Below are 27,112 nucleotides of genomic sequence, written 5' to 3'. Positions count from 1 at the left end.
CCGTCAGAACAATGGAAGGTACAATAATACTGAAATATATACAAAATGACATCGCTACCGCTGGTTAACGCTATATCCACATGGACAACTAAAGTTCGGGAATACAGACCCCCCAACCCCACAGACGAAGTAACATAGAAAGTAGTAGAGAGAAGGATGAGCCTACCAGCAGGTCAGTGCTATGCAGACTGCCGAACAATCGAAACCCCGGGACTTAATTAAATACCAGTTACACAATAGAGAAGGAACAGCCAATCAGAATCCCCGTTACTGTTACTAAAATGAAAGTAAAGGAAGTGAGTCTAGAGAAATGCCCGGATGACGATGAAACCCAGCGGTAGTAAACAAAGCTTATAACAAGGTAACATTTGATGAATTAACTACATTTTAACTCAACAATGACATGAAACTATACACTTACACTCTCAGACTTATACACGACCGGTCATTCATTCAGAAACATCACTCCTTCCACATATGTATCATGGAATCCTATATGCTACGTTGCATCTGGAAGTAAATTGAATTGGAATTCAATTGGAAACTCTATAACAGTCTCTTATACAATGTTTTTGAGGTCAGTTTTTTAATTGAATGCTTATTAATCTATGCATACAGTAAATGTTTATATTATTATTACTGTTACTATAAACTGAACATTTAGGCTGTAAAATACTGATATTTAACATCACTAAACATGCTTGTTCATTATATGTGTTTGTAAATTTCTTTTTATTACTGTTGTGTTATTTGTTATATAGTCGTTTGTAAAATCCCGAACGGCTTGTGTTAGCATGTATTACATGTTGTATATATGTACGGACTGATCCGTTCATTGAAGAGTGTCTAGCATGAGTTTTTTAATCACTAACAAGTTGTGTCACTTTAATAAATATCGCAGCTTTCTATAACAAGTACAAGTTAATGTATTGGTGGTTATGACTGGTCTTTGCAGTGTGTTTTGTCTGCTCTCGAATTTGACAATAAAAAAATACTATTTGCTTTTAACTTGTAATACTATAATACTGTATATTGCCATTCTATATCATATGCACAGACAAAGTGTTCGAGCGTTCACGTAGCTGACTACAATACTCGGTGGTTACACAAGTAATCTTGCCAGGTCTCCTTCGATCTGAAAACACAGCTAAGATGGCAGAGGATCCATACACAACCTTGGCACTCAACATTTATTTCATATTCACTTCTTTGCTGTGCCACTTGAATCCAGGTATGTATAAGTTCACACTGTTTTTCATTATAAACAAAAGTAATCAGACATTTAACATGTATGTAACTTTAATAGCACTTGTCGTGGAAGGGAACCGCTGTGGGTAGATCTTAATGTAGAAGGAAATCCGTAGTTGGGTAGGTGATACTTATATGTTTCAGGTAAGATCGGTAAAAGACGAGTGTTCTATCAGCTACATCACCAAATTAATAACTAAATATTCTAGTCTCGTCATTTCTACTAAAATAGAATTAAATGAAAATAATACAATAGTATATGTATGTATACTTGTGTGTGTAGATATTATATATAATAGTACATGTGTGTGTAGATATTAAACATAATAGTACATATGTGTGGATACATTACATGATTGTAAATGTGTGTGTAGATATAGTGCATACTAGTACAGTGTGTGTAGATATAGTGCATAATAGTACATGTGTGTGTGTAGATAGAGTACGTCATAATAGTACATGTGTGTGGATATAGTACATAATAGTAAATGTGTGTGTAGATATAGTACATAATAGTACGTTTGTAAATATAATACATACATATAGAACATGTGTGATAAAGTAAATAATAGTAGATGTGTGTATATATGATACATAACAATTACATGATTGTATATATACAAATGTAGTACAAAATAGTACATGGTTGTAGATATAGTACATAAGAGTACATATGTGTAGATATAGTACATAATAGTACGTTTGTAAATATAATACATACATATAGAACATGTGCGATAAAGTAAATAATAGTAGATGTGTGTATATATGATACATAAAAATTACATAATTGTATATATACAAATGTAGTACAAAATAGTACATGGTTGCAGATATAGTACATAAGAGTACATATGTGTAGATATAGTAAATAACAGTACATATGTACATGTGTAGATATAGTACAAAATAGTCCATGTGTGTCGATATACATATTGTAGTACATAATAGTATATATGTGTGTAGATACATCATATGTATAATATATAATAGTACATGTGTGTGTAGATAGAGTACATAATAGTTCATGTGTGTAGATATAGTATCGAAATACAGTACATGTACAAATGTATAAATGATATGTTTTGCCGGCGTTATACTATGAAGACGATCAATGATTGTAAATAAGGACCCCGCACGTTGTGTATACTTAAGACACTGACATCATCAGTAGCGATGAACATATGTTCATCAATCAATATCAGTTTAACTCAAATTTCGAAATATTGATTTTTTTCTGTTATAAACTGTTTGAAAACATTTGGAAACTTCGTATTGATGTGTACTGCAGTTATTTATTAATTCTGATAACGCTGACAATATGAGACTAGATACAGACGCCAGCATGGTTTTATTACAGGAGTGACATACGTTAAAGGAAGAGTAACAATTGCATTGATAAGTGCAAAAATGGCATCTCCCACCGAGACTTCATTTATGTTGACATTGTACATTTTTGCACTCATTAATCTACATTAATTCTTAAATATGCGCCTAACATAGGTAAAATAAGGATTTGTTATACATGTATTTACACTTTCTTATATTAACGTCTGTTTTTCTTTATCAATAATTTCTATGAATATTCATAAAATGGAATAGTGTTTCCGTTACGTTGATTAAAAAGGCGTAACAATTACGTTATGTGCTCTAGACTGCATCTGTGTGCTCAGATTAATATTGGGAGACTGCTGCGTCAAATGTATTTATTAAATACCAAATATAAACTCACCGTCTTTGCATAATGCAAGGATATGCATTCGGGAATTAATTTTGGGAATTAGAATGCCCATCGCAGACAGGTCTAACCGTTGATGACTAGACTTATATATCATTGGATGAAGCACTGATGTTAATGAAGACTTAATCTAGTTCTACTACCAGGGTGGTTTGGGAGCCAATATCATGTTATAAATAACTTCAGATCGGCCTGTTGAGACTATTGTGGTTGATGTCACATTAGTACCATTTGTTGTAATGCTATAGATCAAGAATTAAAAGGGGAGCGAGAGCAGATAGAAAAAATACATGTTATTGTCTAACTACTATGAATTAAACACTATTTTGTCATAAACAACAGGGAAAACTGACATAAATCGAAAACGTTATTTTAAATAAAATCCTTATAAAACCGAGACAAAACAGGAAAACAATCTTGATTTACATAGATAACCAGGGCCCAGTTGTTCAAAAAGTGATAAGGCTAATCACAATTTAACAACAATTTTAAAAATCCTGATTAAATCTAAGGATGCTTGACCGTTACTTTTAACTATTAATTATAATACACCAGTAATACACATGTAGCTTATACAATGACATGTATATGTGAATACTACAAAATACTTTCTGATAAAACTAATATCACAAAAGTTTATGTAACTATAGCACTCATCAGTCTCTTCCTACGTGCCTATTCAAAGGGATATACATCCACAGATTTTGAAATAAAGGAGAAATGAGATTTTCACTAATCAAGTGATTAAGCTAATCACCCTTTGCACAACTGGGCCCTGGGAGGTAAGACTATGTGTTTCAAGAGGGTAAGCGGCTTCTGTTTCATCGAAGGCATTCACAGTAAAAATCTAGGTCAAATCAATGACAACTGCCATACAAATCAAGGCCAAATCAACGACACCCACAATACATATCTAGATGAAATCAACGACACCCACAATACAAATCTAGGTGAAATCAACGACACCCACAATACAAATCTAGGTCAAATCAACGACACCCGCCATATAAATCTAGGTGAAATCAATGACACAAGCCATACAATTCTAGTTCAAATCAACGACATCCGCCATACAAATTTAGGTCAAATCAACGACACCCGCCATACAAAAATAGGTGAAATTGACGACACACCGCCATACCAATCTAGGTCAAATCAACGACATCCGCCATACAATTCTAGGTCAAATCAACGACATCCGCCATACAAATCTAGGTGAAATCAATGACACATGCCATACAAATCTAGGTCAAATCAACGACACACCGCCATACAAATCTAGGTCAAATCCGGTTTAAGTCACAATCTCAAAATTAGAACAAGTGCGGTGACAATGGAGAACCACTAGGCATATCAACAAACACTAAACATGCCTGACATCATATCGTAGATGGAAATAGTATATTTCTTAATGAGATAATTATGTCGGCCAAAAAACTTTCCCGTGTCCTCATCAAGCTGCATCAAAGAGAGGAATGTATCAAGTACCGTCTGGGGCCGATTTAGGCCTCGATAGTACTGACAACTTAAATTCAAATTCATTTCCTGTCGTAGCAGTACTGTGATGAAATTTATAATATACATGTATGTACAATTTGCATCCATGTATGTATAATATAATAGACAATAGCCACTATCATGATGTCAAGGTATCGAACCGACCATTTCTGCTCTTTATAGGAAGTTGGATGTGGCGCAGTGGTATAAGCTGCGAGTATTTCTGGCATGGCGATTGCGTGCCGTAGATCGAGAGGCTCGTTCAGGGCACGAGTCATCAAGTTGTTCCCTTCGTAATTTGTGTTACTATGATTTATATCAACGTTGAGCTTTATATTTGAAGGCACTATTTACCATTGAAATTTTGTTGTCATAATAAATTATATTATTACTGGTAATGCATATAGTATATGCCGTGCAATGAATAATCTTCTATGACTTGTTAATAGTACTAGATAATGTAAAACGATGCATTTTTTAATTTACTGGTAGGGCTAATCAACGTGTGAAATAACACTCTTCCTGGTGTGACATAACAGAAAAAAACTGTTCTCTCCGAGATCACGGTGCTTGTCACAAAGTAAAACAAGTGGACCCTATCTGGAATGCGGACGAAAATGAAGACTATTTAAACATTTCTTTTTAAGATGGGAATTTCCACATCAATTTAAACATTATCAGGGGGAAAGTGTCCACATCAATTCAAACAGTGTCAGAAGGAAAATGTTCACATCAATTTAAACAGTGTCAGAGGGAAAGTGTCCACATCAATTCATCAGAGGGAAAGTGTCCACATCAATTCATCAGAGGGAAAGTGTCCACATCAATTTAAACAGTGTCAGAGGGAACGTGTCCACATCAATTCATCAGAGGGAAAGTGTCCACAACAATTCATCAGAGGGAAAGTGTCCACATCAATTCATCAGAGGGAAAGTGTCCACATCAATTCAAACAGTGTCAGAGGGAAAGTGTCCACATCAATTCAAACCGTGTCAGAGGGAAAGTGTTCACATCATTCAAACATTATCAGGGGGAAAGTGTCCACATCAATTCAAACATTGTCAGAGGGAAAGTGTCCACATCAATTCGTCAGCGAAAAAGTGTCCACATAAATTCATCAGAGGGAAAGTGTCCACATCAATTCATCAGAGGGAAAGTGTCCACATCAATTCGTCAGAGGGAAAGTGTCCACATCATTCAAAAAGTGTCAGAGGGAAAGTGTCCACATCAATTCATCAGAGGGAAAGTGTCCACATCAATTCATCAGAGGGAAAGTGTCCACATCAATTCATCAGAGGGAAAGTGTCCACATCAATTCATCAGAGGGAAAGTGTCCACATCAATTCATCAGAGGGAAAGTGTCCACATCAATTCGTCAGGGGGAAAGCGTCCGCATCAATTCATCAGAGGGAAAGTGTCCACAACAATTCATCAGAGGGAAAGTGTCCACATCAATTCATCAGAGGGAAAGTGTCCATATCAATTCATCAGAGGGAAAGTGTCCACATCAATTCGTCAGAGGGAAAGTGTCCACATCAATTCGTCAGAGGGAAAGTGTCCACATCAATTCATCAGAGGGAAAGTGTCCACATCAATTCATCAGAAGGAAAGTGTCCACATCAATTCATCAGGGGGAAAGCGTCCGCATCAATTCATCAGAGGGAAACACTGCATGAAAACCCGCGTTTAATGAAATAGTTATTTTCAGTAAACCTCATTAAACTTTTAAAGTTTAAGTTTTATATTGGTTTAATGAAAATTAAATTCTAGATTTACGAAAAGTTTTATATTTTTGTAAACTCCAGATTTAAGCACCAGTAAATGCTAAGTAAACTCCATTCATGGTACAATCCTAAGTTTATGAACATATTTTCACACAAGACACAACACGTCAACATATTTTCACTAAATGACGAAACACGTCGTAAAAAACAACATATTTTCACAAGGTGACAAAACACGTCAACATATTTTCTTCGTGTGACAAAACACGTCTTTCAACAAAGGATACCATGCCCTATGTCTGCATGACTTGCTATTATAAAGTAAAAGATAAATTCAACGAAAATAACTTTATTACAACCTTCCGTGTATAAATATTTAAAATTCTTCCAAAAGGACAAATGAAAAGGACTTTGTTTCTAACTTGATCATATGCATTAGCACACACTGCAAAGAATTCTTTGTACAGACATTAATTGGGATTCACTCCTTACATCAATTTCTCTAATTTACAAATGACAGCTGAATCCCTCTTCTCTCCCCCTCCCCTCCCTTATATATCCCACCTATACGAGCCAGGCGCGTATTTGTAACGTAATGTCAACATTTACAAAATAACTATAATTTAACGTTTATCAATTCAAAAACATGTACTTCAATTATCTTTACTTAAAATTGAATAAGTTTCTCATTACTTATTTAGATAATAAATCAAAACTGTAAATTAATATAAAGTTTTGGCGGCTTTCTTCTACTTCCGGCGGTTACATATGTGTACAGTTAAACATTGCCTAGATTATACACACAAGTGGTCAGTCAATTGAAATACTACAAACTGGTGTGACTATGTGAGATTATTATAGGTGAAAAACCTTCAAGTATGTCGGATAATCCATCGTTTCTATCTGGGTCGACGAACCGATTTATTTTCCGCCGAATTTGAGGAAAAAGTGATTTTTCTCATGATCATGTTGTGGATAGTTTATCGGAAGATGAGGAGATGTACATGCCGCCAATCAATCGTCGAGATTTAAATATATGACAACGTCTTACCGTAGTCCAGGTCTCTCCGAAAGGATTCGAGTAAATGAAATACGAAATCGCAGACTTACAAAAATGGTACAGTAGATATAAACAATAAAACTCCGGCAGGATCTTCATCGAGATCCACACATGTATATGTGCGCACTCATGTTGGTCAAGCAGCGCGCCAGGGAGTGGACAAAGCAGCAGCAGGAAGGAAACGCCGGATCGGATTACGCCTGATGTAAGTGTACTAGTGTAAACATTACCAGTATACATGTACTATAGATAATTAGTCTGAAGTCAATAAAACCGTGTGGTCAACGACCTACATTTGGTTTAACATTCAGTTTATAGAAAAACTTTAAAAAAAAATAATTTAACCAATGAAACTAGAGAATATATACTCAGTATATAAATACAGGTATTGCATGGAATAAATGACAGAAACACGCTGATAGGTTAATTAACCAGTCTGTTATTTGATATCGATTTCACTTTCAACTAGTAACCGTTCCGTATGACTTCTATTGGCTGTTTGATCCCTGTAGAATACCATCCCATGTCTCCTGAATTAGTAGTGTTTTAGTGATTGTAATAACATGTTTGTTTTATTTGAAAATTGAGAGCTTGTTTTTGTACTTCAAGTTTGATAAGTTAAAAGAAAGAGGATATATCTGAATAATAATTGATATCGCATATGCATATGTATATTAATACAGCAATGCATTACATATATTGGTGACGGTTAAAGTTTATACAAGTTCATTCCTTTATTTCAGAAACTCACAACAAGGGAAGCTGCTTGCTTGAAGTAGGCAACATAGAACGAAGGGGAAAAATTAGAAAGTAGAAATGATGTCTTCAGAATATGAGGACGAATCAGACAAAGACAGCCTTTCCAATATCAATGTCCTACCACGAAGGAGCGATGAAATAGATAAGATCATTACGGAACTAGACAAAAAACTGAAAAGTTCTAAAAGACAACAGTATAAACGACAGAAGTGTCCAGCAGAAAATGTCCGGATTAATACGATTACTTGAGATTGACAATAAAACAGTAACGGAATGGTATAGCAAGAAAATTGAGTGTCTAGTTTAAAGAGATAAACTTAATGGCAAGATTAAATTTGCATTGAGTTTACTGGAATTTACATTCAGTTTACTGGAATTTACATTGAGTTTCCTGGAATTTACGTTGAGTTTAGTGGAACTTACATTGAGTTTACTGGAATTTGCATTGAATTTACTAGATATTATAGGGAGTGTATCGAAATTTACAGCGAGTTTGCTGGAATTTACATTAGGTTTACTGAAAGTTACATTGAGTTTCCTGGAATTTACAGCGAGTTTAGTGGAATTTACAGCGAGTTTGCTGGAATTTACATTAGGTTTACTGAAATTTACATTGATTTTCCTGGAATTTACATTGAGTTTAGTGGAATTTACAGCGAGTTTGCTGGAATTTACATTAGGTTTACTGAAATTTACATTGAGTTTAGTGGAATTTACAGCGAGTTTGCTGGAATTTACATGAGGTTTACTGAAATTTACATTGAGTTTCCTGGAATTTACGTTGAGTTTAGTGGAATTTACAGCGAGTTTGCTGGAATTTACATGAGGTTTACTGAAATTTACATTGAGTTTCCTGGAATTTACGTTGAGTTTAGTGGAATTTACCGCGAGTTTGCTGGAATTTACATTAGTTTTACTGAAATTTACATTGAGTTTCCTGAAATAAAAATTGAGTTTACGAGAATTTTGCGTGGTTTACTTTATTCTAAAATCTGACGTTTACTTGCAGTTTAAGAGGTCAACAAAACGTCATTAAATGGCGGAGTTTACCAAGATCGAAAACGGCTACAAAACTAGACTTAAACTTCAAGTTTAGGGGAATTTAATTTGGAATGAAACCCTATTAAACGACTGGTTTAATTGAGTTTAGTTCAGGTTTCCTTCCTAATTAAACTCACTATTTCATGCAGTGAAAGTGTCCACAACAATTCATCAGAGGGAAAGTGTCCACATCAATTCATCAGAGGGAAAGTGTCCACATCAATTCGTCAGAGGGAAAGTGTCCACATCAATTCATCAGAGGGAAAGTGTCCACATCAATTCATCAGAGGGAAAGTGTCCACATCAATTCATCAGAAGGAAAGTGTCCACATCAATTCATCAGGGGGAAAGCGTCCGCATCAATTCATCAGAGGGAAAGTGTCCACAACAATTCATCAGAGGGAAAGTGTCCACATCAATTCATCAGAGGGAAAGTGTCCACATCAATTCGTCACAGGGAAAGTGTCCACATCAATTCATCAGAGGGAAAGTGTCCACATCAATTCATCAGAAGGAAAGTGTCCACATCAATTCACCAGGGGGAAAGCGTCCGCATCAATTCATCAGAGGGAAAGTGTCCACAACAATTCATCAGAGGGAAAGTGTCCACATCAATTCGTCAGTGGGAAAGTGTCCACATCAATTCATCAGAAGGAAAGTGTCCACATCAATTCATAAGGGGGAAAGTGTCCGCATCAAGTCATCAGGGGGAAAGCGTCCGCATCAATTCATCAGAGGGAAAGTGTCCACAACAATTCATCAGAGGGAAAGTGTCCACAACAATTCATCAGGGGGAAAGTGTCCACATCAATTCATCAGAGGGAAAGTGTTCACATCAATTCATCAGAGAGAAAGTGTCCACATCAATTTAAACAGTGTCAGAGGGAAAGTGTCCACATCAATTTAAACAGTGTCAGAGAGAAAGTGTCCACATCAATTTAAACAGTGTCAGAGAGAAAGTGTCCACATCATTCAAACAGTGTCAAAGGGAACGTGTCCACATCAATTCATCAGAAGGAAAGTGTCCACATCAATTCATCAGAGGGAAAGTGTCCACATCAATTCATCAGAGGGAAAGTGTCCACATCAATTCATCAGAGGGAAAGGGTCCACATCATTCAAACAGTGTTAGAGGAAAGTGTCCACATCAATTCATCAGAGGAATAGTGTCCATATCATTCAAACAGTTTCAGAGGGAATGTGTCCACATCAAATTCATCAGAGGGAAAGTGTTCAAATCAAATTCATCAGAGGGAAAGTGTCCACATCAATTCATCAGAGGGAAAGTGTCCACATCAATTCATCAGAGGGAAAGTGTCCACATCAATTCACACAGTATCAGAGGGAATGTGTCCACTTCAAATTCAAAAAGTGTCAGAGGGAAAGTGTCCACATCAATTTAAACAGTGTCAGAGAGAAAGTGTCCACATCAAATTCATCAGAGGGAAAGTGTCCACATCAATTTAAACAGTGTCAGAGAGAAAGTGTCCACATCAAATTCATCAGAGGGAAAGTGTCCACATCAATATAAACAGTGTCAGAGGGAAAGTGTCCACATCAATTCATCAGAAGGAAAGTGTCCACATCAATTTAAACAGTGTCAGAGGGAAAGTGTCCACATCAATTCATCAGAGGGAAAGTGTCCACATCAATTCATCAGAGGGAAAATGTCCACATCAATTCATCAAAGGGAAAGTGTCCACATCAATTCATCAGAGGGAAAGTGACCACATCATTCAAACAGTGTCAGAGGGAAAGTGTCCACATCAATTCATCAGAGGGAAAGTGTCCACATCAATTCAAACAGTATCAGAGGGAAAGTGTCCACATCAATTCATCAGAGGGAAAGTGTCCACATCAATTCATCAGAGGGAAAGTGTCCACATCAATTCACACAGTATCAGTGGGAATGTGTCCACTTCAAATTCAAAAAGTGTCAGAGGGAAAGTGTCCACATCAATTGAAACAGTGTCAGAGAGAAGTGTCCACATCAAATTCATCAGAGGGAAAGTGTCCACATCAATTCATCAGAAGGAAAGTGTCCACATCAATATAAACAGTGTCAGAGGGAAAGTGTCCACATCAATTCATCAGAGGAATAGTGTCCACATCACTCAAACAGTTTAAGAGGGAATGTGTCCACATCAAATTCATCAGAGGGAAAGTGTCCACATCAATTCATCAGAGGGAAAGGGTCCACATCATTCAAACAGTGTTAGAGGAAAGTGTCCACATCAATTCATCAGAGGAATAGTGTCCATATCATTCAAACAGTTTCAGAGGGAATGTGTCCACATCAAATTCATCAGAGGGAAAGTGTTCAAATCAAATTCATCAGAGGGAAAGTGTCCACATCAATTCACACAGTGTCAGAAGGAAAATGTTCACATCAATTTAAACAGTGTCAGAGGGAAAGTGTCCACATCAATTCATCAGAGGGAAAGTGTCCACATCAATTCATCAGAGGGAAAGTGTCCACATCAATTTAAACAGTGTCAGAGGGAACGTGTCCACATCAATTCATCAGAGGGAAAGTGTCCACAACAATTCATCAGAGGGAAAGTGTCCACATCAATTCATCAGAGGAATAGTGTCCATATCATTCAAACAGTTTCAGAGGGAATGTGTCCACATCAAATTCATCAGAGGGAAAGTGTCCACATCAAATTCATCAGACGGAATGTGTCAACATCAATTCATCAGAGGGAAAGTGTCCACATCAATTCATCAGACGAAATGTGTCCACATCAATTCATCAGAGGGAAAGTGTCCACATCAATTCATCAGAGGGAAAGTGTCCACATCAATTTAAACAGTGTCAGAGGGAAAGTGTCCACATCATTTCATCAGAGAGAAAGTGTCCACATCAATTCATCAGGAGAGAAAGTGTCCACATCAATTCAAACAGTATCAGAGGGAAAGTGTTCACATCATTTCATCAGAGAGAAAGTGTCGACATCAATTCATCAGAGAGAAAGTGTCCACATCAATTCATCAGAGGGAAAGTGTCCACATCAATTCATCAGAGGGAAAGTGTCCACATCATTCAAACAGTATCAGAGGGAAAGTGACTTTATGACCCAGTACCACGAGGTGATAGTGTCCGTAGCACAGGATAATTTATCGTGATTTTGTAAAATATCTTAGGTCATGGTTAGAAGTATATTTTTAATCTGCTGTTATATAGTCAAGCAATGCTGAGACTGTTAACGTTGAAAGAGAGAGAATACTCATTTTTATTTAACTCACCCAAGTTATGTTTCCTGTTAATATTGCTTGACATGCTATGAATAGGCGGACTTCCATTCAAGTCAAGTCAAGCTAGTTTGATCATTACTGCGATAAGTTAGGCGAGGTATTATGAAACGGGTTTCACAGTCTAAATCCTTTTAAAGTTTTTGTCTAATAAGTTTTGTCTATTTTTTCTGAAGGGATTGCTACGACAGAAGTGTATGCAAAGGGCGGTGAAATCAGAGGAGTAGGAGATCTGGCTATATTCCCTACGCCAGTACTGTCGGATTACGAGAAATCTTACTGTAGGTATACGACCGTATACAAAATGTATCTATGGCCGTATTGTCTGAATAATAGACATTTCAGTATCTACGATGTTATGTTATGTCTAAATAATGAAAATTATACAAGATTTAATTACGATGGTAAAGTCTAAATACTAGACATAGTGCAGATTAATTTTTCTCTTACCCTGGACAGGGATATTCGCAGTTTTCCGGGGTGAGATTTTCTTATCTCACCCTAGGGAAAAGACAATGTACACATGCTCTTTGAACGTGCTCTTGTTTAGTGGGGCCGCGGTGGCCGAGTGGTTAAGTTGTACCGACACTTTAACACTAGCCCTCCACCTCTGGGTTGCGAGTTCGAAACCTACGTGGGGCAGTTGCCAGGTACTGACTGTAGGCCGGTGATTTTTCTCCGGGTACTCCGGCTTTCCTCCACCTCCAAAACCTGGCACGTCCTTAAATGACCCTGGCTGTTAATAGGACGTTAAACAAAAACAAACCAAGCTCTCGTTCACGGTAGGGTGACGTCAATATCACCTGACCAGGAACGCAGTTTGAATGTTAAATATCAGTATTATTCACAAAAGAAATTAAAATAAGTATTAATTTTCAGAGTTAACTAACTGTTTGGTGTTCTTTTTGACAAGCTAATCGGAACTACATATATATTTTGTATGAAATCAACATCGTAAAGGTGTAAAGCATCTGCTGCAGCCTTATCACAACTGTCATCCGCCGTCCATGTGTTGTTGTTTACATACGTCTCACTAGATTGTAAAACAGGGTAAGAGAAAAATAATCATTCATCCCTTTTTGGGATGAGATAGGGGGATATCAACCCTCGGGGAGATTATTAAGTTTTACAATCTCCCCCATCGGGTTGAGAAAAGGGGTGAAAGATTCTACTTCTCTCATATGCTATTTTCGGTTCGTTTTCTTCGTGCAGTATCTTTCGCTCTTCCTAAATACAAAAAAACCTGTTCCTCTATAACTGATATTTTTTCATGAAATGAAGAAATACTAGGTATCTCCTAAACTAATTTGGTTCGATAATAACTGATCAAATAGAGAAATGGTGATACGGGCAATGCTAGTGAATCAGTGATTTGATTTCAAATCGATAGATAAAAAAGACAATGTAGCATGGATAATAATGCGATATTCGCTTAACTGTCCAGAACACTGTTATTTCTGTAATTATCAACTGCTAAATAAGTTTTGAGGGGTTCAGGTCGGTAGATACGTGAATCAGCACGGACACTAGAGCTTTCCTATTAACCCCCCTTCCCCCTCCCACACCTTATTGATATCGTTATATATTTACATTTCCACTGTGTGTTCTCTATATGAAGGTACTAACAAAATTAGCGTTCATTCCTAGGTGAACAATTAACCTGCCGCGTAGGTGCCAACGTCAACATTGAGAATGCAGAAGTGTGAATATAAAATCGCGTTTGATTACACATGAAATAATGTTTTATCAACTTTAAAACTTGTTAATAATTGTAAAATTGAAGACAACATTTCAATATTTTTCTTTCATGATGATTAAAATAATGAATTTGTGTGGAACTATATTTTGTGTACTTGTGTACTTGATTACCTTTCCCGCCAAATTGGAACTATCTGTTACGCTGTTACATCGATCATTCAGCTGTTTCGTCACTACGTATAACGAACGTAGAATACTGTTTCTTATGATTTTTTTTCAAAGATTACGTTTAAAAAATAGTTTTGAAATATAAATATAAGAAATAATTGTTATTTTTTGTTGTTCACTGGTGTATGAACGGCATTTTTTGACAGATGCGTCATATTGTTTCATCAACACGCGTATGCCGTTCATACACCAGTGAACAACAAAAAAGTAACAATTATTTCTTAAGTACACGGCTATATGTTACCCAGGTTTACCTGATGATTGTCATACGTAGGTTTATATTACAATGGCCCTTTGTTAACTGTCATCGTCCGTGTTTATTTAACTAGCTATACGTAGTTAACACAAGGTAAGTCACACGAAGACTTCTAAACCCTAGATTCGATGGACATTTATGTATCAACGTCACAAATAGCCATGTTGCTTACAAATGTATCGAGATTTTATGAACTGTTAAACACGCAAACAAGACAATATGACGCATTTATGAGGACATCGAGTAGTGCTGTATTTATCACGTTTGATAATTTAATGTCATGAATTATTGACATTTTCCCGGCGTTTTGTATCCTTTTTTTCATTTTTCAGGGCAGGGGTCCACTGTGGTACCAAATAATTATACAGATGCAGTAATGAGTTCTGTCGCTTTGGTGGCAATCTCGCCGTCTCCCAGCATTTCGCATGATAATTTCGTCACTTCCTTAGAATGTGACGTCACAAGAGTGAATGCTGTGGCATGTCTGAAGGTGTTCCCATTAACTCCGAAGTCACGGTACGAGAGAATGTATTGTATGTCAAATGACGTCATTAGGAAGAAAACAAACAACAAACACACATGTAACTGCGAGACGTGTACACCGGATGTACATTGCTGGATGTCCTGTCAGGCACTGGCAGAATTCGGCGCGGCTCCGGACCCGGACTGTTTCTGTACACCCCACTCAGGAGGTGACGGAGAGGGTCCTATTCCATCTTGGTGTAATAGCCCACAGGGTCAAACGGAGTTCTTCACAGAATGTCACAGCCCCTTACTGAACTATTCTTGTAAACTGTATAAGACTTTCTTTGAAAATGCTTTCAGCCTCACTCGCGAACATTATGCGGTTTGGAAGTCGTTTTCATGCAAAGGTGCAACGACTGAAAAGTTGCTGATATCGTGCCTCAGTAAGGCTCTCGTCGTAATTGTGAATAATACATCGGTTTCTTGCGCTGATCCCCTTAAGGACATCACTTCCTGCTTGATATCTTTTCGGAAAGAGCTTGATACATCTTCCAAACCAATTTGTCAAGAGGCGGTTAAACGTTGGGACGACATGTCTCCAAATAACTTTCAGTTATCTAAAGATGATTTCGAAAAGGAATTTACACCAGCACGACCGAAGATCTATGAATGTTTGAGAGTTTTATAGTAGATTCCAACATGGGTCTGCGTCATAATATCATACATTGTCTTATTATATAATTCATTTTACATTCTAACATGCTTCTATACATATGCTTTAATCATCATTGGTGCCAATGCATACTAGTCATAAACCAATCAGTGTTATATCAATTCAAGTTCACCGCATCAGAAAATCATTTCCGATTTGGTCAGGCCAGACTTTCTGCCCCGGTTTAACATTTAAGCAATCTCAGTAATTTTCCTGATATTTCATTCATAACGTGATGTCGTCTACAACTTGTTTTTGCTTTTCCTCTTATGTTAAATATATGTTTCAATTTAATATGATTTAGCATTATTTTTTCAGCTCTGAAAAATCATGTATCGAATTAGACATCTTGATTTTGAGGAGTATTCAGTGAACGAGATATTATTTTTGAACATTATCTGTTTTTCTATACGCAATGACAATGGCAACCATCAAGCAAAGATACACCAGGTGATAATGCGACAAAAGCTGATGATCTACCCCGGTATAAAGTTGATAAAGGAAAACTCATGAGATACAGAAAACAACTGAAAGCGATTTCATTTCAGAATATTTTATTGTACCTTATTGAAGGTTTTTAACAAAAAATGTTCCAATTATGCAAATTCAACAATGTAGAACAAAAGAAAAATATTAAAAGTTTACAGAAACAAAACATCATCTGACACATCCTCAATATTAAAGTTGGCGGGAAGATGTGGACTTCAGATGAATTCACACTATCATATCCACTGACAGCATGTATCACTTAGTGACATTTATGATATATCGGATATACATATTGATGCAGGAAGAAACTTTCCTTGTTCCACTGTTTATGATGTCTTTATATTTCATACAATGTGCCATGACGTCACCAACATGATGATAGATGGAGGATCTGAGTGTGACTACGGTCCGCGGTATCATTTGATTTACTTCGTTTGTCCAAGGAAAAGTATTCCTTTATCATGATTCGTACATTTAAACGATCCAGTATCCTGATTATTATACCTGACGTCTAACCATGACCCCGGGATAATGCTGACGGTATTTCGCTGGATTCAGTTGTTGGCTTGTTGCAGTTAATTTTTCATTGTTAACATTTCATCTCGGTTCCAGTTCCAGTCTGACAACTTCAACTTATAATAGACTGGTCTACCTACAGATATCTGGACTTGTCCGGACTCCATACCAATATTTGAACTTTTTTTCAATCTACTATAGCAGTGACGTTCTTTGTTTGCTTTGTTAGCATAGTTTTCATGGTTTACTCTATAACTGAAATCACATGGTATAATACATTATTGTACACAACATAGTGATATTGCAAGTTAAAAATGTATATATATGTATATATAACAAAGCTGAGTATTACCAAAACAGATTTACCATTTATCATGTTACTTGTATTATTTTTGAATGACAAGCTTGATGGGTTTCAGAATGATAATCTGCATTTGATCTACTGTATCAAATGTAATCATTCTTGGGTTCATAGTTGAATACTGTATAGTATCTTGTATAGGTGCAAAGTGTATTTTATATGATTATTGTATTTTAACATTTGTATGTGCCTTAAGTTTGGATTACTTGAATATTGTAGAAGTCATAAATAATTACTAAAGTTTAATACAATTCTTGTTAAATTACTGAAATTAATATCATTTTAAATGCAGCTTAATAACTTGTATTTTTGTATGTGAAATTCTTTTACTCATACTATTAAGTCTGCATCCTTGTATTTGTGTTTCAGAAATGCGCGGCTGGAGGGTAGATATAGGTATGATGGAGACTTGGTGTTGTGTGAGCGAAGTTTTACAGCAGATTTACTCGTTTTTATATAGTTACGTTTAAATGTATAGGGTAAAATTTTTGATTTCTGTATATTCATGTCATGTAATAAGATTTCTCACGACCAGTTGTTAATTTCACAGGGTTCAATTTTTTTAAGGGGGGCATGTTATGCATATGGTGTTACTGGTCTGTGATATATCTTATAATTGTACAATCTAGGGGAGATAATCTAACTCCATATGTATATGAGTTATTCCCCTTTGTTGTAATTCTTTTCGTTTGTAAGATACATTTTGATTATTCATATAAAGACTTGGAACTGGAAAGACGTTTGTTGGCTTTGTCTGACGATATGTAGCGTAAAGCGAGTTCCCCATACCTCACAATATTACACTTTGCTATAATGGGAATTAGGTAACAGACATAGCCTATACAAACCCTCTCTCTACAATAATAGTGATACCGAAATAGTGATACCGAAATTGATACAGCAAAGCATTCACAAATTGGTCTTTGTAGAGCATCTTTAACACGCAAGCATGCAGGAAATGTAATGTGATGCTGTCAAATGTCACAAACACGCTCACAGAAAAGAAACTTTATTGTCAGAGAACACACGAATCGTAGTAAGTAGAAGGAAGTAGACGTGGTTAACCACACGATAAGATACTGTCAGTACATGCACCTGTTTCTAATAGATGGTACAGCACCGATAGCTAACACGATGCTTGTCAAAAATAAAAATAAAAAAATAAATCAAATTACACCCATGGTATGGGAAATATCTAACCAAGACAATAAAAACAAAATTACTAGAATGACATGTCGTGTTTACCTTAGACAGACATATTGATAGCAGACGAGTCTATATTCATGTACATGTAGGGAACATAGGTGCATTACATATTATGCAAAAATTTAAAGTGTTTCACACAATCGTTTATATTGATGGATTAGTCGTGAGGGCTGCGTCGATTAACAGGTGCGAATGCCGAAGGGGCTTGTTTTTTTCATTTCGTTATTCAACCTAATTAAAATGTAGATGGTCATTCTCAGTATGTTACATGAACATCTAACAACATCCAATAAGGGGTCACATCGGGGTGACCTTTTGGATTAGCCACTCAAATGACTACTTCCAGAATCTTGGAAGTGAATTGTATATGTCCGAATTAGCATGACTAGCTTGCATAAACTGTCAATTTGTTTCAAATCATTTTGTTCCAAATAACACATAGATATATAAATGCTGTGCCGAAATGCTTAATTGGCTTCAGTGCATGCTGTGCCGAAATGTTTTGCTTCGATGACATCGACAAATTGACAATACGCCCTGAAAGTGAAATACACATTTCTCAAAGGTCACACTGACGTGACCCCTTATTGGATGTTGTTAGATGTTCATGTAACGCAGTGAGAATGACCATCTGCATTTTAATTAGATTGCTCTTTATTAGACCATTTTGTCTAGGAGTGTTGTTGCATTTCCAACTAATTCTATATTTCTTTGCTGTCTTTATCCTTGCTGGGTGAAATATTTCAACGAGCGAGAACATTTGATTTTCTCAATATCAATAATCAAAATATATGTAATGTGTTAAATTACCTTATCCAATTAATGTTTACAAACAAGTGAATATACATTTATGCTTGCTTACATTTCAGCGACTGTATCTGTTACATGTATATCTTTCTTGTTACATTTTGATATTAGCACACTGACATCTATAACTAGCGTAGAGTAACCATTGGTTAGCGAAGATGTTCCACAACGCGTACACGGACGTTATGGCCTCGATATACCGACACGGCAATGAACAGGTTGACATCCCTACGCAAAAATAGGATCGTTGTCTATGTCAGGAAAACGTCAACATGACAGGTGAGACAGACAAAAACCAAGTGCAGAGACAGAGCATGATATAATTTCTTCGTGAAGCAATTGATTATTTCTCTATATTCAATTAACAGACCATTTCGAGGGCGGTAAAACGTGGAGTGTGAAACTCTTGGTATATATTTTATCAATCATTGATGCCAATATTTTTTAGTTTCTTAGGGGTATGAAATAAATTTTTTGCAAACTATGAATCCGCATAGCGAATTCTTACAGAGTTTGAAAAAAATATAATATACCCACGAAACTAAGGAATATTGACATCAATGCTATAAATAATTTCTGAAACTGCAGGAGGAAACAGTTGTATTCTGTCCCTAACATCACTGACGAGTTTTAGCCGTATGATGTCCGTCGCATCACAATATGACTGACGAGTCCTAGAAGGACAAAACAGTTGTATGATGTCCCTAACATCACTGACGAGTCCTAGAAGGACCAAACAGTTGTATGACGAAGTTTAATTCATTTTTGTTCTACTGTATACGACACTGAATTTTTTTGTTGAAAGGTGCTAATATTTTGTGTTCGATCCTTATCTAAATTGACCCCATAATAAAAATGTCGTACATATCTCTACAGCCTTTCTTGTTTTTTTTTATGATTGCTTCCAAATAAATTGGAATGAAAGAATGTGCAAAGTCGACTATTGTATGGTTTTGACTAAACTCAGACCATATATTTCTAATAGATTGTCTCAGCCCGTAAAAGAGTGTATGAGGTGGGGGGAAATCATATATTCTGCAAAAATCTTCATAAGAATACAAGCAGTTATCATTTTTACAAATCAAGTTTGACAGATTTCTTACTCCTTTATCAAACCATGGTTGATAAAAAAACTGGGGTATTATTCACTTTGATACTGGTGTTATACAGGATTGACATTTTCATTTGGTCATACGACTTAATAATACAAAGGACATTGAAAAAATGGTCCAATATATTAGAAACTACTGAAATTTAACTAAAAAAAAATCATATAATAGTGTTTAAAACAACGAATGATATCTCGTTAAGATGGCTCCAATACAGGCCTATACATAGCATATTGGCAACAGATGATTACCTTACTACGATAAATATATATGATGATCTTACTTGTACCTTTTGTAAAGAAGTTTAAACACTTTTATATGTTTTATGAATGTGAACACGTTGAGAGGCTGTGGATATTACATGAAAATTGGATATTTGAAAAAAACAACCTCAATATGATTATTTAAATGTATCAAAAAAGCAAATATTGTTTGGAAAAAGAGGTAAACAACATGACATACATGACCTGATTATACGCAATGTTAAACAATACATCTATAATTCTAACACGATTCGTTTGCAACGCGTGTTTTGATTGGTTGCGGAGCGACTTCTAATCTGCGATAGAACAATGATCTATCGTGTTAAGCCACGCCCCGTTTCTAATCAAAACAATATGGCGTCAAGTTCGACTCGTAGCGAAATTCAACACTCTGCACCATTTATGATTGATGACCCGTGATATTGGAATCGAAAGTGAAGAAATCGAATAGAATGAATTAACTAAATAAATTTAACAAAAATCGTTAACATCATTCTTACCGTCATTTATTGATTGAAACGTTCATTTCGTCCGTGTGTAAGCATCTAAGGTCAAGTAAAATCCGAAATGAAATGGAACAAGTGCACACAAATTCACATAACGGTTGAGCCTCAACTCTGACTTTGTTAAAATGCACATGTCGTTAAGCATACTGCGTAAATCCAAATATGTCTTTAAATCTTCGGAAACAGGACTTTCACAACAATCCAAATACCCCGCTTCGTCAACATACAGACCGAGCTCTCGCCAGTATGGGCGTGGCCAATTGACCGACTTTGATAGCTTCCCTTTGATTGGTCAATCCACCACAGTATGACACGTCACTAACGGAGGTCACAGAGTACTTAACAGCGTACGTGTAGCGCTGTAAAACAATGTTTCTAAATATATGCGATAGTAAACGTGTTAGAATGGGGATAGTACGTTGTTTTTCGTGGCTATACTGGCGATTAGAACATGAAATTTGGTTTAAACTCTCGACCTATCGGTCTCGAGTTCAAACCAAATATCATGTTCTAATCGCCAGTATAGCCACTCAAAACAACTTACTATCCCCTAAACAGTGTGTTAAAGGGGAACAACTCGTGTTTGCAATTGTAAGGAGAATACTTGTGGACTATAACAATATGGGGAAATATACATCAACCATAAATAGTAAGTACACTTTATTCAATCACAAATGGAGGCTTTTTCGTAATCTTTTTTATCAATAGACAGAAAAGAATTGTTTCCTGCATTTTGTCATCACTTCTGTCACATTATTTTATACTGATTATGCTGCCTTCTATTAAGTTTGTTTTCATGTATTATTCACCTATTGGCTATAGCTAAGCTAACTACTTTGTATTCAAGTTATATATAGATATATATAGTTTGTGTATGTATGTGTGTGTGGAAGTTGTCTTTGTTTCTTTCTGTATCATGTGAATACTTTATGTGGAAAATCTGAATAAAAATGTAAATAAATGAATAAATAAATAAATAAATAAATAAATAAAGACCCCATTATTGATAATGGTAAAAATGAATGGCCCTGACCATGTATTTCGTTTGATATAAACGTGGAATATCGGTGAACTATTTTCAAAATACGTCATATCATATATGTTTTATAAGAGAAAGATTTTATTTTACATTTCACGTTTCTCTACTTGTTGAAGTACTTGTTATAACACAACAACTCAAACCCAAAGACAGGCCATTTTGCATTGCAAGATCACAATCAGCCAATCTTACTTGCCACATAATTTTTTTATTAACACAATGATGATGTTTCATCAATAGTCTCATGAAAAACTGTTCCACCCATGTCTGTAGTATAATGCATAACATAGGTAATATTACAATTTATGGTCGATCACATGGAGACTTCACACAAATATACCGCAGCCTCTAAAAACACACATACATGTACGCACTTACCGCACGAGAGGTCGTCTGTAAATAACCTTAGCTGTGAATAGGACGTAAAACAAATAAAATCAAACCAAACATTTCAGCAGTTACCCCCTTACACCGCAAGGCACCAATACAAATGCAGTTACATACTCAAATCAGAGGTACATGCGCCATCTGACTTGACAGACAAGACGACTACCTGTGCTCAAATCACAGCAGATTTTACCGTTGTACGAGGGCGGATTGATATGTTGTGATCCTCATATTGAAGGTTTTGAATTTTGCCGGACATTTTGGGCTTTTTTTTCAACATAATCCCCTTCAGTATCTATACACTTTTACCAGCAGTGTTTAAGAGCCTCAATACCATATTTATATAACTCTTCTTCTTGGCTGTTCAGAAAGTAACCCACTGCATTTTATGGTTAGGGTTAGGGTGCTTGAAATAACTATTTTCAGTTTTGGAAATATATGAAAGTCTGATGGAGGGAGATCAGGTGAATGATGCAGATACTCAATCAATTTAAAGTCACAATCGTGAATGACAGCCATGGCAATGAAAGGATGTTTCACCCTAACCCAAACCCTAACCGATTTTGTCCATTTTTCAAAAGTCTTGCATATTTTAGAGTGCTACCTCGTCGATATAAACGAATCAAGTGAGACTAGTCCTTGGGTACACGGCCCTATATAGTCGGAGAATAGTAGGACTTCATTAAAAAAAAACATCTTTGGGTATTTCCTTCAAAACAAGGTGCACAACTTATCAATCACCCCTCGTAGTGTGGAGATTTGCCCTTCCCCGTTTGCTTTGATATCTGCTATTACAATGTATAGTACATTGTGTATTACTGATCTGTTGTTGTACTTCACATTACACTTATTGCATCATATATGTTGCTGATGAAATTGACCCGATACACATTTTGTTGCATTTTTGCCAGTGAAATATATGGAGGATATTGAATGGTTTCTCGTTGAATATAACATTTATTTTACGAGGATGACAGAATATCGATATTTTCACGAGGGCAAAGCACGAGTGAAAAATATCGATATATTCTGTCATATGAGTTTGTATTTATATAAGTAAGCTCTATGCCTAATTGTTCAACATGTGATTACATGTAGCTTCCTCACCTGTTGTCTGAGCTCACATAACCAGATTAAGATATATTTTAGAAATAGTTAAGAAAATACGCATGTATTTATATCGAAATATTCATATGAGTGAAATATATGTTTTATTTAACGGGAAACCATCCAATTTTCCTTTTACTACATTTTAATGCTAAAAACAAAATGAAAAACATCGAAAAAATAATAGCGGTAAAAAGAGCGGGAATCGGTTACACAATGTTCATGACGCCGTCTCTTTGTGACGTTACTCACGTCAACTTGACGGCGCCATTTTGAAGAGACTAATCAGCGCAGTTAAGCGTTTTCAGCTGTTACCGGTGAATCTGTGTATGAAAAGCTAACGTCAAGTGATTTTTTTTTCAAAAACTGGTTTATATATTTCAGAAATACAGCAAAATAACCCATGTGGAAATAGTTTTTTGTTTTTTGACCAATCAGAGCGAACCTTTGTATTCACCTTGTATTCACTGAAACTTGTCGATTTTTCCAATCGTAGCGAAGATAGATAAATGGGTTATTTCGCTGTATTTTTGAAATATTCAGACTAGTTTTTGACAAAATGCTCACTTGAATTTAGCTTTTCGTGCACATATTCTCCGATAACAGATGAAAACGCTAAAATTGCGTTGAGCAGTCCTTTCAAAATGGTGCCGTGATATTATCATTGAGTAACGTCACAAAGAGACGACGTGATGTATTATGCTACTGATTCCCACTTTTTTTGACACTATTAATTTTTCGATGTTTTCTATTTAAACTTTTTAGCATAAAATGCAATAAAAAGAAAGTTGGTCTCCCGCTGATTGTAACATATCTTTTATTCATATGAATATTTCTATATAAACTCATGCGTATTTTCTTAACCATTTTTAAAATATATCTTAATCTGGTTATATGAGCTCAGACAAGTGAGGAAGCTATCCACACAAGAACTGGGTCTAGAGCTCACATAAATGAATATCTGTAAGTCTTTTATGTATTGAATGCATTGACGCGAAATGGTTGAATTTATCATAATTCAGAAAAGTCCTGATGGCACGTTACTGAGGGAATAAGAATATCCTATATATGGACAGATAAAGAAAAGCTGCTGAAACAGATCGTATAGATAGGAGGTGTAGAGTCAGAAACTTGGTTGCCTTTACAACAAGAACATAAAATTGATATATACAGAGAAAACTTTCCAGTCTAGTCTTTTTGCAATAATTGTAATATAATCTTATCATACACCAGGACAATGATTTTGAAACAAAATATTTCTGAAATGAGATGAAGTAAGGTGTGTTTTTGTTGAGTTCGGGTGCTTATCTGATAAATATGATGAGATCTGCCTAAGTTCTGCAAAAATCTGCTCACCATTTTCTGGCAATATTTACCATAGCACCATAGTTGAACTTTATCCCAATTAACACATACATGATCAAGAAAAAGAAGGACTTAAGAGATATTTTAATCTTATTTATTTCGAAAATATATTAAACAGAAAATTTAACGATATTCCAATATGCTGGGACTGAGATATCGAAACGAAAATGACCATCAATTATCACCAATTACTGTAAACCCCACCACTGTTCACTTTCACTACTGTTAACTCCCACTACTGTTAACTCCCACTACTGTTAACTCTCACTACTGTTAACTCCCACTACTGTTCACTCCCACTACTGTTAACTCCCACTACTGTTCACTCCCACTACTGTTCACTCTCACTACTGTTCACTCCCACTACTGTTCCCTCTCACTACTGTTCACTCCCACTACTGTTACCTCCCACTACTGTTAACTCCCACTACTGTTACCTCCCACTACTGTTAACTCCCACTACTGTTAACTCTCACTACTGTTAACTCCCACTACTGTTACCTCCCACTACTGTTAACTCTCACTACTGTTCACTCCCACTACTGTTAACTCCCACTACTGTTACCTCCCACTACTGTTAACTCCCACTACTGTTTACTCCAACTACTGTTAACTCCCACTACTGTTACCTCCCACTACTGTTCACTCTCACTACTGTTCACTCCCACTACTGTTAACTCCCACTACTGTTAACTCCCACTACTGTTCACTTCCACTACTGTTAACTCCCACTACTGTTAACTCCCACTACTGTTCACTCTCACTACTGTTCACTCCCACTACTGTTCACTCTCACTACTGTTAACTCCCACTACTGTTAACTCCCACTACTGTTAACTCCTCACTACTGTTAACTCTCACTACTGTTAACTCTCACTACTGTTAACTCCCACTACTGTTAACTCCCACTACTGTTCACTCTCACTACTGTTCACTCCCACTACTGTTAACTCCCACTACTGTTACCTCCCACTACTGTTAACCTCCTACTGTTAACTCCCACTACTGTTCACTCCCACTACTGTTAACTCCCACTACTGTTAACTCCCACTACTGTTAACTCCCACTACTGTTCACTCCCACTACTGTTAACTCCCACTACTGTTAACTCCCACTACTGTTTACTCCCACTACTGTTACCTCCCACTACTGTTTCACTCCACTACTGTTCACTCCCACTACTGTTCACTCCCACTACTGTTCACTCCCACTACTGTTCACTCCCACTACTGTTAACTCCCACTACTGTTCACTCCCACTACTGTTAACTCTCACTACTGTTAACTCCCACTACTGTTTACTCCCACTACTGTTAACTCTCACTACTGTTAACTCCCACTACTGTTAACTCCCACTACTGTTAACTCCCACTACTGTTCACTCCCATTACTGTTACCTCCCACTACTGTTCACTCCCACTACTGTTCACTCCCACTACTCCCACTACTGTTCACTCTCACTACTGTTAACTCCCACTACTGTTCACTCCCACTACTGTTAACTCCCACTACTGTTCACTCCCACTACTGTTAACTCCCACTACTGTTCACTCCAACTACTGTTAACTCCCACTACTGTTCACTCTCCACTACTGTTCACTCCCACTACTGTTCACTCCCACTACTGTTCACTCCCACTACTGTTAACTCCCACTACTGTTCACTCCCACTACTGTTAACTCCCACTACTGTTCACTCCCACTCCTGTTAACTGCCATTACTGTTAACTCTCACTACTGTTAACTCCCACTACTGTTAACTCTCACTACTGTTCACTCCCACTACTGTTAACTCCCACTACTGTTAACTCCCACTACTGTTAACTCCCACTACTGTTAACTCTCACTACTGTTCACTCTCACTACTGTTCACTCCCACTACTGTTAACTACCACTACTGTTCACTCCCACTACTGTTAACTACCACTACTGTTCATTCCCACTACTGTTCACTCTCACTACTGTTCACTCCCACTATGAATTCCACGTACCTCATACTTTTTCCCATATTTCACTACTGTTCACTTCCACTACTGTTCACTCCACTACTGTTACTCCACTACTGTCATCCCAATACTGTTCACTCCACTACTGTTAACTCCCACTCTGTTCCCTCCACTTTTTCCCCTGTCCTCAATGTTACTCCCACTACTGTTCACTCCCACTACTGTTCACTCCCACTACTGTTCACTCCCACTACTGTTCACTCCAACTACTGTTCACTCCCACTACTGTTCACTCCCACTACTGTTTACTCCCACTACTGTTCACTCCCACT

General features: G+C 36.5%; 1 protein-coding gene and 1 long non-coding RNA gene across 2 annotated transcripts; both read left to right on the top strand.

Annotated features, from left to right (window-relative positions):
• Nucleotides 1-981: 981 nt before the first annotated feature.
• LOC117343930 lies at nucleotides 982-17,783 on the top strand. Its single transcript, XM_033906495.1, has 3 exons — nucleotides 982-1,231; nucleotides 12,499-12,603; nucleotides 14,837-17,783. Exons 1-3 carry the CDS (start codon nucleotides 1,153-1,155, stop codon nucleotides 15,655-15,657), a joined length of 1,005 nt encoding a protein of 334 aa, XP_033762386.1. The 5' UTR covers nucleotides 982-1,152; the 3' UTR covers nucleotides 15,658-17,783.
• On the top strand, nucleotides 6,649-8,990 carry LOC117343931. Its single transcript, XR_004536102.1, has 2 exons — nucleotides 6,649-7,472; nucleotides 8,011-8,990. It is a non-coding gene; the product is annotated as an uncharacterized LOC117343931 (long non-coding RNA).
• Nucleotides 17,784-27,112: the final 9,329 nt, after the last annotated feature.

Source organism: Pecten maximus, chromosome 15 (genome assembly GCF_902652985.1).
Source record: "Pecten maximus chromosome 15, xPecMax1.1, whole genome shotgun sequence".
In the NCBI taxonomy this organism is placed as follows: Eukaryota; Metazoa; Mollusca; class Bivalvia; order Pectinida; family Pectinidae; genus Pecten; species Pecten maximus.
Note: the sequence above shows the minus strand (reverse complement) of the source record. Positions and strands in the feature narration are given on the sequence as shown.